The 12,082-nt window shown below is 37.6% G+C and overlaps 2 protein-coding genes across 10 annotated transcripts; one reads left to right on the forward strand and one right to left on the reverse strand.

Annotated features, from left to right (window-relative positions):
* The first annotated feature begins 203 nt into the window (after positions 1 to 203).
* LOC104110618 (U-box domain-containing protein 35) lies at positions 204 to 5,867 on the forward strand. Its single transcript, XM_009620145.4, has 10 exons — positions 204 to 625; positions 1,920 to 2,017; positions 2,126 to 2,250; positions 2,329 to 2,546; positions 2,634 to 2,697; positions 2,826 to 3,153; positions 3,558 to 3,659; positions 3,800 to 4,228; positions 4,616 to 5,371; positions 5,573 to 5,867. Exons 1-10 carry the CDS (start codon positions 436 to 438, stop codon positions 5,645 to 5,647), a joined length of 2,385 nt encoding a protein of 794 aa, XP_009618440.1. The 5' UTR covers positions 204 to 435; the 3' UTR covers positions 5,648 to 5,867.
* Positions 1,434 to 11,482, reverse strand: LOC104110616 (pentatricopeptide repeat-containing protein At3g42630). Of its 9 annotated transcripts, none has more exons than XM_070174791.1 (5): positions 11,306 to 11,482; positions 9,638 to 10,855; positions 2,664 to 3,186; positions 2,311 to 2,577; positions 1,434 to 2,222 (listed from the first exon to the last, which is right to left on the reverse strand). In XM_070174791.1, the coding sequence occupies exons 1-2, from the start codon at positions 11,390 to 11,392 to the stop codon at positions 9,698 to 9,700; spliced, it is 1,245 nt and encodes a 414-aa protein (XP_070030892.1). In that variant the 5' UTR covers positions 11,393 to 11,482; the 3' UTR covers positions 1,434 to 2,222; positions 2,311 to 2,577; positions 2,664 to 3,186; positions 9,638 to 9,697. The 9 variants fall into 9 exon arrangements, with proteins under 9 accessions (XP_070030892.1, XP_033515706.1, XP_033515711.1 ...); XM_033659815.2 differs by having other exon boundaries at positions 2,664 to 3,196; XM_033659820.2 differs by having other exon boundaries at positions 2,664 to 3,150; positions 11,306 to 11,481.
* Positions 11,483 to 12,082: the final 600 nt, after the last annotated feature.

Consider the following 12,082-nt stretch of genomic DNA (forward strand, 5'->3'; position numbering starts at 1 on the left):
CTTTTTCTTTAGAAGTTTAAAAAAAAAAAAAAAAATTTATGCCACGTCTTCTCAAGTCAATCTTTAAAGATAACCCCAGAAACTCAGAATCTAAAATAAATATAGTTAACAACAGATGAAACAAATTTCTGGACGAGCTTGATAAATGGGTAAATCTGCTAGAGCCTCCAAAAGAAATAGATATATACATTTAGATGTTTATGTGTGATACATAATAACAAATATACATATAAAAAGTAAATAAAGAGAGAGACAAAGATTTCAACAAAACAAACTTTAAAAGATATTTGATTCTGAGAAAAGGAGAAGAAAGAAAAAAACAAAACAAAGGGAAATCATAAAGGAACGTGGGACCTCAAAAGGAGTCCCCTAATATCTTGAAAGAAAGGGAAGGGAAAAGAGAGAAACAACAAGAATTGATTTTTTTCTGAGATTATGATGATGAGCCAAAAGAGCAGTAGTGGAGAGAAAAAGGGGGAAGAAAAGGCAACAGTTGTAGCAATAGACAAAGATAAAGGAAGCCAATATGCATTAAAATGGGCAGTTGATAATCTTCTTGGCAAAGGCAAAAGTGTTACTCTTCTCCATGTTAAACTCAGACCTTCTAATTCCATTCCTAATGCAGGTTTTTTCTTCTGCCTCTTTACCCTCTTTATGTAAAATCTTCTTTATTTTTTCAAACAATTTTCCAAAATCACCACAAGATATATTGTTTTTCTAAAGCTTCTCTCCTTAATTTTGAGGGGTTGAGGAGAGGATTAATTTCCTTCTTTTTTTCTTTTTGGTCGATGTACGTTGATGCTGTAGTTTTATGTTCTGTAGTTCTTTTCTCCTTAATCTTATGTGCTGTAGTTTTAAAGAGTATACCAAAAAATTGACATCTTTTATCTCCTGTAATTATGTGGGGGTTTTCTGTGCTTGCATGTACTCACATGCAAACCATGCACAGCTTGCATATTTTTTCTCTTCAGTGTCGACCAATTTTAATCATATTGTTAATTTTGTGCTTTTGTTCTCCTCCTTTCTGAGTCTAATCATATTCACATTGTTCTTGAAAGCCAAATAGTTAACGAGGTTATAATTCTAGCTCCAATTTGGCATTTATTTGTTGGGGCAATCCATTCAGATTCTTTCAGAACTTTTCTTGTCCATTGTAAATTTTTCATGTAGACAGTACTCTCCCTTTGTCTCAATTTATGTAGCATAGTTTGATAGGGTCGGATTGTGAAAGAATGAAAAACTTTTGGAACTTGTCATCCTAAACATTACCAAAAGATCTATGTGGCTACAAAAGCATAACATTAAAGAGTAAAATGAGAAGTTTAAAGTTCAATTGTTTTCAAATACAGAATGGTACCGTTCTTTTTTGAACAAACTAAGGAAATAGTGTCACACAAAAAAGAACGGGAACGGAAGGAGTATCTTATTTCTGATTTTGGATGAAACCTTTCATTATATCCTTGTATACACAATAACCCAACGAGTGAGTTACGGTGAAATCTAACCCAGATTTAATTCTTCCCAAATATTGGAACAACAACTTCAAAATGGAAGTAAATTTCTCCACAAAAAATGATATGAAGTATTTTTAGTCAATAAAAGGTCTCTTTCTTGGCTTCAGACATAGACGGATCCAAAATTTAAACTTGATGGTTTCAATCTCTAAAGTTCTCTAAGCACTGAACTTTTGAAATTATGAGTTCATAATTTGGTATTTGTTAAAACTGTACTGTTTTTTCACATATACATCTATGTTCCGAGTTGAAAATAGTGGCTTCAGTCGAACCCATTGTCCAAAGCCTACATCTGCCACTGGCTTTAAACATGCACTCCATACTATCCACTACCTCCAAAGAAAAGAAAAGATGGAACACGTTCAAAGCATTTTTTACGTACTTGGAACAACGTTTCTTTCTCAGATGTTAATGACGGAACTCCCAGAGTATATAGAAGTGATCCTGATAGTCAAGCAAAGGAATTGTTCTTACCTTTCCGTTGCTTCTGCAACCGCAAGAATGTGAGTGTCTGCTATTTCTTACTCAGTCACTCTTTCTCAATTATTCTTCCTCGCGTTCTTGCAAACCTTCTTTCATTTTCTGAATCAGTGTTTCTCTCTTTGTCATAGATCCATGTCAATGAAGTTGTAATCGAAGGCATAGACATAGCAAACTCCATAAGTGACTATGTTGCAGCCAATGTCACAGAGAATCTGGTGGTAGGAGCTGCATCAAGGAATGGTTTCGTTAGCAGGTACTTTTTATTATTCCCAATAAGCTGTAGAATTCACCAATTCCATATCTAGCTACTTACAACACTTAGACTCAGAAGATTCAAGACGATGGACGTTCCAAGCTCTGTCTCCAAAATTGCACCTGGCTTTTGTACAGTTTATGTGATCGCGAAAGGCAAAGTTCTATCAATACGTAATGCATCCGCTCCTGTCCCCAATCCACCCCCTTCCCTGCTGCAGAATCAGACCAGCTCCTCTCTTGGTGCTAAGCTTGGCTTCATTGAGGCACGTTATGCACCAAGCAACGACTCAAGAGGTCTGCTTTGCACTAGCGTATTGCATTAATTCTGTCAATAAAACAATAATATTGTTAAAACAGGTTTAACCTGTCCTATTTCAACAGGAAGTATGGCTGATAGGTCACCGTACGCACCACGAAGTTCAACTGAAGATTCAGATTTCATCAAGTAAGTTTTTCAGAGAATCAGGAAATGGACAATACTTTATGCAGTATATAAGAGGAACTGCAAAATTTACTACTCGAAAGGGTTGATTAGCATAGAACTACTCAACTTTTATGTCTCTCTTTCAACAGGTCCCCATTCAACAGAGGTAAACCTGTAAACAGATCATATGGAGACCTCTCAGTGGCAGAATCTGACATATCATTTGTGAGCTCTAACCGTCCAAGCTCAGATTGTACATTTCCGATCTCCTCTGACAGTCACGATTTGGGTCTTCCCCCTCGGCTTTCAAACAGCTCAGACACAGATAATAGATTTTCTGCTCCTCGGCTTTCAAACAGCTCAGAAACAGATAGCAGATTAAGCTTTGGATCATCATTCTCAGCAACCAGGTTATCTGAAGTTAATGCCTTCTCATCAAATTCTTTTGACAGTGCCAACGGATCAACCAATAACCTGGTATGCATTTCAACATCCAAAGTACAGTAATATCTGCAAAAATCTGTCAAGAAACACTAGATATACAATATCACACAAGCAATCTACCAAGCACAAAATTGATTTTATAACTTTAACTTCAAGAAAAATAAAGGAAAATAAATATGGTGCAACAAACTCTAATCATTTCAACCAAGCACAAAATTGATTTTATAACTTTAACTCATCTTGGCCAAAAGTCTTTTGCTGGAACTTATCCTCCTCATGCTTCCAGAAAATGTATTTCATCACCTTCTTTTGTTATGGTGGTGTTGTTATTTAAACTTTCCTATGTTTCAATAAAGCTGTGACAGTGAAAGGTTTCTTTTACAACTATTACCACCAAATACAGAAGATTCATGGTAAACATTTTACTCTAAATGTAGGAAGACATTGAAGCGGAGATGAGAAGACTCAAGCAGGAGCTCAAGCAGACCATGGACATGTACAGCACAGCATGCAAGGAGGCACTTTCAGCAAAGCATAAGGTATTAATTTGAGGTGGTGAAAAATTCTGATGTCACCACAACATGGTACTTCTTATCAAAGTATAGTACATTAATGTATCAGAATATGTTGGAAAGTTCCCTCTTGCAAACTGGAATCTAGCCTAAGTTCTTTCATGCAGGCACTGGAACTTCACCGCTGGAAAGTAGAAGAAGAACAAAGATTAGAAGAGGCACGATCAGCTGAGGAAGCAGCACTGGCCATTGCAGAGAAAGAAAAAGCAAAGTGTAAGGCAGCCCTTGAAGCTGCAGAAGAGGCACAGAGGATCGCCGAACGGGAGGCACAGAGAAGAATCCATGCAGAAAGGAAAGCATTAAAAGAAGCTGAAGAGAAGAAGAAGGTATTGGATGCCCTTGCACAAAGTGATTGCCGCTACCGTAAGTATACAATAGAGGAGATTGAAGCAGCAACGGATAACTTTGCAGCGTCTCGTAAAATTGGGGAAGGTGGATACGGGCCGGTATATAAGTGTTGCTTGGATCACACGCAGGTTGCAATTAAGGTTCTTCGTCCTGACGCTGCTCAAGGAAGGTCACAGTTTCAGCAAGAGGTATGCGAATAGAGGAATTCTTCCTTTGGCAAAAGAAAGTCACTATGTGAAGACATTTAGGGAACATATGTGAACTGTTTATCTTGCAGAACAATAGAATATTAATGTTGTGCTGTAGCATTCTAGCATCATGGTTCACAACCACTAAGCATCTTAGTAAATGCTTGTGTCCTTCTTCGACCAAACTACTCAGCGCTCAACAAACAAAACATGAGTAATCGGAACTACAGAGTCTCGCTACTTGCATATAATACAATATTGACCACACCACACCACCACCACCACCCTCCCCCCAAGAAAAGCGATACCAAGCAAATCCAATCAGTTATACAGTAGTCCCAAAAAGGTTAGATTTTCTCATGCCCCTTTTCATTTGCTCTGATGCAGGTTGAAGTTCTAAGCTGCATAAGGCATCCAAATATGGTTCTTCTACTTGGAGCCTGCCCTGAATTTGGCTGCCTAGTGTATGAGTACATGGCCAATGGGAGCTTAGATGATCGCCTCTTCCGAAGAGGAAACACTCCAGTTCTTCCTTGGCAACTAAGATTCCGTATAGCTGCAGAGGTAGGTACTAGCCTCCTTTTTCTTCACCAGACCAAGCCAGAACCTCTAGTGCACCGGGATCTGAAACCTGGCAACATTTTGCTTGACCGCAATTATGTAAGCAAGATCAGTGATGTTGGTTTAGCTAGGCTCGTCCCCCCTTCTGTAGCTGACTCCGTGACACAGTATCGAATGACATCAACAGCGGGAACATTTTGTTACATAGACCCTGAATATCAACAAACTGGGATGTTGGGAACAAAATCTGATATATACTCATTTGGAATAATGCTTCTCCAAATTATCACAGCCAGACCTCCAATGGGTTTGACCCACCATGTTGAGAGGGCAATTGAGAAAGGCACTTTTGCTGAGATGCTTGATCCGGCAGTTCGTGACTGGCCTGTTGAAGAGGCTTTGACGTTTGCCAAGTTAGCACTCAAGTGTGCCGAACTCAGGCGTAAAGATCGACCAGATCTTGCCACTGTTGTGTTGCCTGAACTTAACAGGTTACGTTTACTCGCTGAAGAAGCCATACCACAAATGCCTTTTGGAAGCAGCCCAAAAACTCCATCTAGTGAAAGTCGATCTAGCTCTCAAGTAAGTGAACTAGAAGGCTAAGAGTAATAAGAACATCTTTTTTGATAAAGTTATCAAATCTTTTAACAAATTAAAAACAGTTTCAACTTCAAGAAAATAGCATGAAAATGCTACAGGCGGAAGAATGTTAGCGATGTTGATTGGCATACCCACCCTGAAGAAGAAACTTTCAAACACATAACAAATCATGATTTTTTGCAGGTAATTTCAGGATATGATAGCAGTAAAAGCCGCTCAACCAACCCCTTTTCATCAGACGCAACATCAAGTGGATAACAAGAATATTCAAAACTCAAAGAGGCTGGAAGAGCCAAGATATTGGCAAGATATTGTTGACACCAAAGATACCACAAGTGATTTCTTTAATTTAGTTCATCTTCTAGGATATAGCTAAAGACAGCTGGTTTCATCTAGCTTCCAGTATTTATTTATTTCTGCAAAAAGAAAATGATGCTTTAACTAAACTATGTTCATAAATATTGACAGACTTCTGACACCATGTTTCCGTTTGCTTTAGTTAAAGTTCTTTTCCGTTAAGATCCAATATAAGAAAGGTCATGTGGTATGAGAAACACTATAAAATTAAGGAATAGGAATTTCCTGTCCTCATTAGCTCTGACCAAGTAAATTTGGCACCTGAAGGTTAACAAGTTGGTGACAATTGATAAAATCCAAGAATTCCTCCATTACGATAAAGAATGTCTGACATCTCACTTTGCTTCGCAAACCTTATCATATTGAAATTACACCTATAACTCATGGCACATCCCCTTCTGAAAAAAAACTCAGATATTTTCTTCTCTAAACTCTATTTTGACCACTCACTTATTGGCCCATAGACTCCCACAAAGCCTCTCGAATATGCTGCCTATACTTTTAAAGACTACTGTAGTGGAGAAATTCCTCTTTTTCCTATCCCCTATTCTAACTTCCCCCCATCCCATAACACCAAAATTTAGCCAGCTCTCAGTTGGAATCATTTCTTTTCTCACCTATCTCCTTCTCCTCATGCACTTGATATCTTATGCGGGTAACTTCTCCCGTTTTATTTCTTGTATACATTACTGCCCTGTTGCCTATCCCCTCAATTCCACCTAGGTGATGGCCCCACTGCTCAGGTCATTTACCCCCCTCACATTGCATGAAATTATCTTAAACTTCATAAGACTCTCTACACTCTCCTCAAGTATCTCTTGCCTCCTCCCACTCTAATTATTTCCTAAGTGAATCATAATTGATAGAGCATTCCAAATTAAATAACTCCCTCATCTTTTATGGTTTCAACCTCAAAATGTCTTCCACGGCTAGCTTCACACCATTTTTGTCTATGTTACTCGGACTCTTCAAAAATGTTGTTGAGTGCGTGTCGGATCCTCCAAATTTAGTGCATTTTTGGAGGATCCGACACGGGTGCGGCAGCACTTTTGGAGAGTCCGAACAACATAGATTTTTGTTGTATCTCATATGAGAGTTATATTGTCCTCTCCTCGAAATTTCCGAAGGACACCCAAGAATTCTTCGGAAATCCAAGATTTGTTTCTCCGCCCACTCTGATATTTTACTCTCCTCCAACAACCACCACCTCTCCCCCCCCCCCAACCACCACCACCACCACCACCCACCCACCCCAACCACCACCACCCTCCCCCCACCCCCACCCCACACACACAAACCGCCCTTCCCAAAAATTCCTTTTACCCCTCTCATGTTTCTTCCTTCATTCGTTCTTTTTTCCATATCCATGTTTCCCATCCTCTACCTTTTACACAAGAAAAACCCATATTGTCACTTCTAGCACCGCATACATTGCCCTCAAAAAAAAAAATGATAACAGTATATTCCTCAGCACAAACCTTGTGCTGGTAGCTGTATTTAAAAATTACATCCATACCTTGTACAATTTACAAGGCTTCCAAAAACTGTAAAATATATTCTGCATTCTTCTACACAAAATTCTTTACACCAAAAATTGAAACTTATAATACAGTTCATCTTAACTTTTTGAATGGAGCTACTCTTGTCTTCAAAAACATCTACTATTTCTTTTCTTCCAAACAGTCCACCAAATACTGGTAAAGCCCTCCACCATTTTTGTCTGACAGTTCCACCAACATAATTCCAGGATTTCAGCAGATCATATGTGTTTCCTGGCATTACCATTTCCGGTTTACCAGGGCCAGAAACAGCTGCCCCAGTTGAGATGTAAAGTTGCAATGAAGAAAGAGATGACTATTGGTTTCAGATTCAGCTTTGCATAGGAAACATCTTGGAGTTAGCTGTGTACCATTTCTTTACAGATTTTCTTGAGTTAAACAGGCCCTCCTTGCAACTAACCAAGAAAAGCAGTTTACTTTATATGTTATCTTGACTTTCAAGATTTGTTTCCATGGCCATTTTGTATCCTGTTGTCCAGTACTGCTGAAAAAGACATATCTCTAACTGTTTATACTTCTTGCTTGTACCTTTCCAAATCATAGCATCTTCGTTTTCATTGCTTCCTTTAAATACCTCCAAAGTTATGAAATAATCCAATCACTCTCCCTGTTCCCAGTCATTTAGAGCTCTCCTGAAGGTAAATTCCATCCATATTGACTCCATACTTCACTAATTGTAGCCTCATGCTGTAAGTATAGTCTGAAGATTTCAGCATATCTGTCTTAGTGGTTCATAGCAAATCCACTTATCAATCCAGAATGCTATTCTCCTTCCACTTCCATGGCAAATGACAGAGAATGCAAATGTTAAGGTGGATGTACAGTCATACAAGATTAAACAAGATTAAAGATGATGACATTGGCAGAAGGTGGAAGTAGCGCACAAGAGGATAAAAAGGTCGCTTCAGTTTTGTTCAATGTTCTCCATTGACCTCGAGATGCACTGGTCCATATGTGTGAAACCATGATGATTCATGGTAGCAAAAGGGGATAAGATAGACCTAAAATCACATGGAAGGAAGTTGTCTAAAAAACATGCAATCTTTTGAAATCCATGCAAACTTATTGAAAAATAGGGCACAAAAACAGTGGAAGAAAAATATCTGTAGTAGGCAACAATACAAATTAATCGAGATTAAGTTTTACTTATGTTAGCTACATTCGCTTTAAGTCCACCGCTCGCTAGGAGTCTCTTAGTCTTGTTATAGATTTATATACCAGTAGAAAATGTAGAAACTTCTAGTGCTAGAGAACCCTCTTTTCAAATACTAGATTGATATCAGTTTAAATTGAGCACGACATAGATAGTGAAGAATAATATAGCTAACCCCAACTAGATTAGTATTGACACAAAGTTGTAGTTGTAGTTGTAGTTGTAGTTGTTGTGGTATATCAAGGTATAATATCTTTCTTTTGCAAAGAGAATTATTCTTTCTGTCCAAGGATAATGAATGCACTTAGATACACTTCATAGAAAGGAGTATTCTTTACATGCATATTGTTGATGCATACCACATCTTTTGTAAAATTCCAGGACAGAAATGGACATGACCGTTCTTAAAATAAGACTTAAGACATCATATCTCCTTTTGATAATGCTTAAAGCATCATATCTCCTTCTTCCATGCATTCACTTTTTAGGTGTTACTAACACTCAGGTGTAAATCCACCTAATACACTAAGGCAGATTTTGTGTCCATATATATATGTCACAAAACTGCCCTTCCACATACCTGCTGGAGTTTGTCTTCTTTCAGGTTACTAATCTTTAGTGTCTATTTGATTTTCTGTTAGCTTAGGTATCTGCTGCACCACAGGCAAAAAGAAACAGCAAGAACAAAGAGTTTAAGCAAACTATGGAATTAGAACAGAGAACAGTAACCTAGCAACTAAATTGTGCCACTCAGGTGAACTAACTGAAATGAGCTGGACAAGAATGTGGCCAAGAAAAAGCACAAATGACGATCTAAAGAAAAAGAGAAAAAAGAAAAAGAAAGAATTGTAAACAGCAGCTTCCAGTTATATCCTTCTGATAAAATCAGTGAACGGGGAGCTGCAGCCAGTGGCCGATAAAACACTTTTACCAGAGTATCTGAAGAACTAGAGAGAGAGAGAGAGAGAGAGAGAGAGAGAGAGAGACAGATATAGAATAAAATATTTCAATCTTGTCAGGATCAAATCATGTTTAATAAACTGTTTCATCTGTTTCACATATTATAGCATACTTCGCAACATGTCTGAGGTGGATATTAATGTCTCGCATATCAGAGGTTACTTATTCACATTCGTGAAGTTAAATTAGCATTCAGTAAGGAAGGATGAGCATGATTACTTGTTCAAATAACTGCGCACAATGTAATTGCGCAGAACTTCCAGAGCATGCTATTCATCATCAGTAGTTCCAAAATATTTGATTACGCCGGACGTATTTCTTGAGATAGATTGTGATAAGCTCCTCATATGTCCAATTCTTTTTCTTACTGAACTCCAAACGTGCCTCTGAGCTTAAGTGGAAATCCCCTTTCCCCATGGCCTCAAACACAAGGGGTTCTGTTGCTATTGTAACACAATCATATGTATTCAATTTCTGTAAAGCAAAATCCAAATTTCGTCCCAGACTTCTATCCAAGTACGCATCAACAACAGAACCGTAAGTCACAAGATCGGGAACTACCTTCTCATGCTTCATATGTTCAAGTGTTACATGCAGATCCCAAAACAATGACATTTTTGAAAACGCCAAAGCTCTAATATTGAAAGTAGTAAGATCAGGAAAAAATCCACTTTCTACCATTCTCACAAATTCTCTCTGCAAACTTTTCATTTTGAAGTTGGCAGCATAAGAAAGAAGTAACAGGTTCCACAGGAGATTTCCCACATTTCTCCGACAAAGGCCCACATCTCTTACAAACTGACCTAAACTATAAAACTTCTCTCTCTTCAGATAAGCCAAGGAGATTGACCTGATCGCCTCTTCCTCTATAAGAATTCTTGACATCTTAAGACGGCCATATGCAACTTCCATGTCACTCAGCGTACCAAAATTGCTGTAGTATATTACATAAGCATTTCCGGTAGCAGAATCAACAGGGAACCCCATGGAAACCATCTGTTCCAACATAATTTCCATCAACTCAAGCTGTCCTCTCTTTCCAAAACGAGAGATAACCCGAGCATAAATATCAGGAAGTAGGTCGGAATCTTTCAACTGAATTTGATGCAATATTCTAACAGCGACGTCGATATATCCATTGCAGCCACAGATATTAATCAGTTCTACAATTACACGAACATCTGGCAGAAATGAACTGATTAAAATTTCATCCCAAGCAGCTAATGCTTTGGCAAATAAACCATTACCGGCATAGCATAGCATCAGTGCTGACAAGGTAGAGTTATCAGGTATAAAACCTTCAGATTTCATATCAAGGAAAAGCCTTTCAGCAGCAAAAGGCAATTTTTTCCTAGTGAAGCCCTGTATCTGTGAAGCACAATCTGCATAAGTACCATGTCGATTAATATTTCCTCCCTGTTTCTTGCGCCACGGTCTCTGCAATCAGCACAGTATACAACTTCCTTGTAAGGGAAACATTATGAAACTATTGATCATATCTAAGGGGTTATTAGAGTCAGGGGCGGATGCAACATAGACTCGGTATTTCTTGCACGAACATAGAATTTGTGAAAAAAAAACATTACAATTTAACAAATAAGTCATAGACGTGTGGCTATAAATATCTCTTACTTATGAAGTTTAAAGTTAAATTGTTTCGAAATATAGAAAATATTATTTTTGGGATTGACTAAAAAGTAAAGTGTGCTACATAAACTGAGATAGATGGAGTATTAAGTAATGGCAGAAGTGAACCGATCAAATTTTAATCATGAATAGGCTGATTCGAGTGGGTATACAAAACTAAAACTTCCATTTATTTACTTAAGTGAAGGGTATCATTTTCCAGAATGTTCCAGCCAAGATGGATAGTAGCGAAAATTGTACCTTTTCTGCAGAAGATTGATACCAAAAGGGACTTGGTTTTGGAGTTGCCGATGCGAAGGCTGTGGACACAACTAACCCAACTGCCATGGCTGACTACCCTCACTAGCTCAGACGCACAGTTCTCATGCCGCTAAACTAAAATCGGGGTTCCATTTCCCGGGAGTGCACGAATAGCCGCTTTTTAGGGTCGCTTTTTAAAGAATAGCCAACATTTTCGATGTATTTAAAGTTTAGCCGCATAATTTGAAGTTTTTGTTATAACAATTCAAACGAACTCAAAAGTATCAATTAAGGGGGGCGTGGTGGTAAGGCAACTGTCTTGAAATTTGAACTATTAAAAAATTTGAAAAATAAACTGCTTATTCAACCGATTAAATTTAAATATCCGATGAATATATAATATATGTCCTATTCATAGTATATAATAAGTATTTAGCAATATATAATCAGTATGTAATTTATATATACCGTCTAGAAAATGCGAATAATAAATTTGAACGATTATTTGTACAAAGATCCTTAAAAATAAAAATTCTCATTAGAGAACTATTAAATATATGAATCTCACACCACTTCTCCATATAGTCAATTTTCTTCTTTTTTGCAGATAGCAAATTTGAAATGCCATCCAATTTACTTAAATATAAGTATTAATTTTCTATGTCTTAGTTAGGGGTATTTTTCTTTAAACTTTATTTTTGCACTAAAACGTAATTATTTTTCAATTACATCTCAAAAGGTGATTAAATATTAAAAATTTGCTCAGTAAATGTCATT

Source organism: Nicotiana tomentosiformis, chromosome 5, assembly GCF_000390325.3.
Source record: "Nicotiana tomentosiformis chromosome 5, ASM39032v3, whole genome shotgun sequence".
Taxonomy (NCBI): domain Eukaryota; kingdom Viridiplantae; phylum Streptophyta; class Magnoliopsida; order Solanales; family Solanaceae; genus Nicotiana; species Nicotiana tomentosiformis.

Bases quoted from the DNA above. Each gene is read 5' to 3' on its own strand.
- LOC104110618 (XM_009620145.4), top strand. From the start codon at position 436: ATGATGATGAGCCAAAAGAGCAGTAGTGGAGAGAAAAAGGGGGAAGAA. The intron at 626-1,919 runs GTTTTTTCTTCT...TTTCTTTCTCAG, and splicing joins TAATTCCATTCCTAATGCAG to ATGTTAATGACGGAACTCCC. The intron at 4,229-4,615 runs GTATGCGAATAG...GCTCTGATGCAG, and splicing joins GGTCACAGTTTCAGCAAGAG to GTTGAAGTTCTAAGCTGCAT.
- LOC104110616 (XM_070174792.1), bottom strand. From the start codon at position 11,392: ATGGCAGTTGGGTTAGTTGTGTCCACAGCCTTCGCATCGGCAACTCCA. The intron at 10,856-11,305 runs GTACAATTTTCG...TGCTGATTGCAG, and splicing joins ATCAATCTTCTGCAGAAAAG to AGACCGTGGCGCAAGAAACA.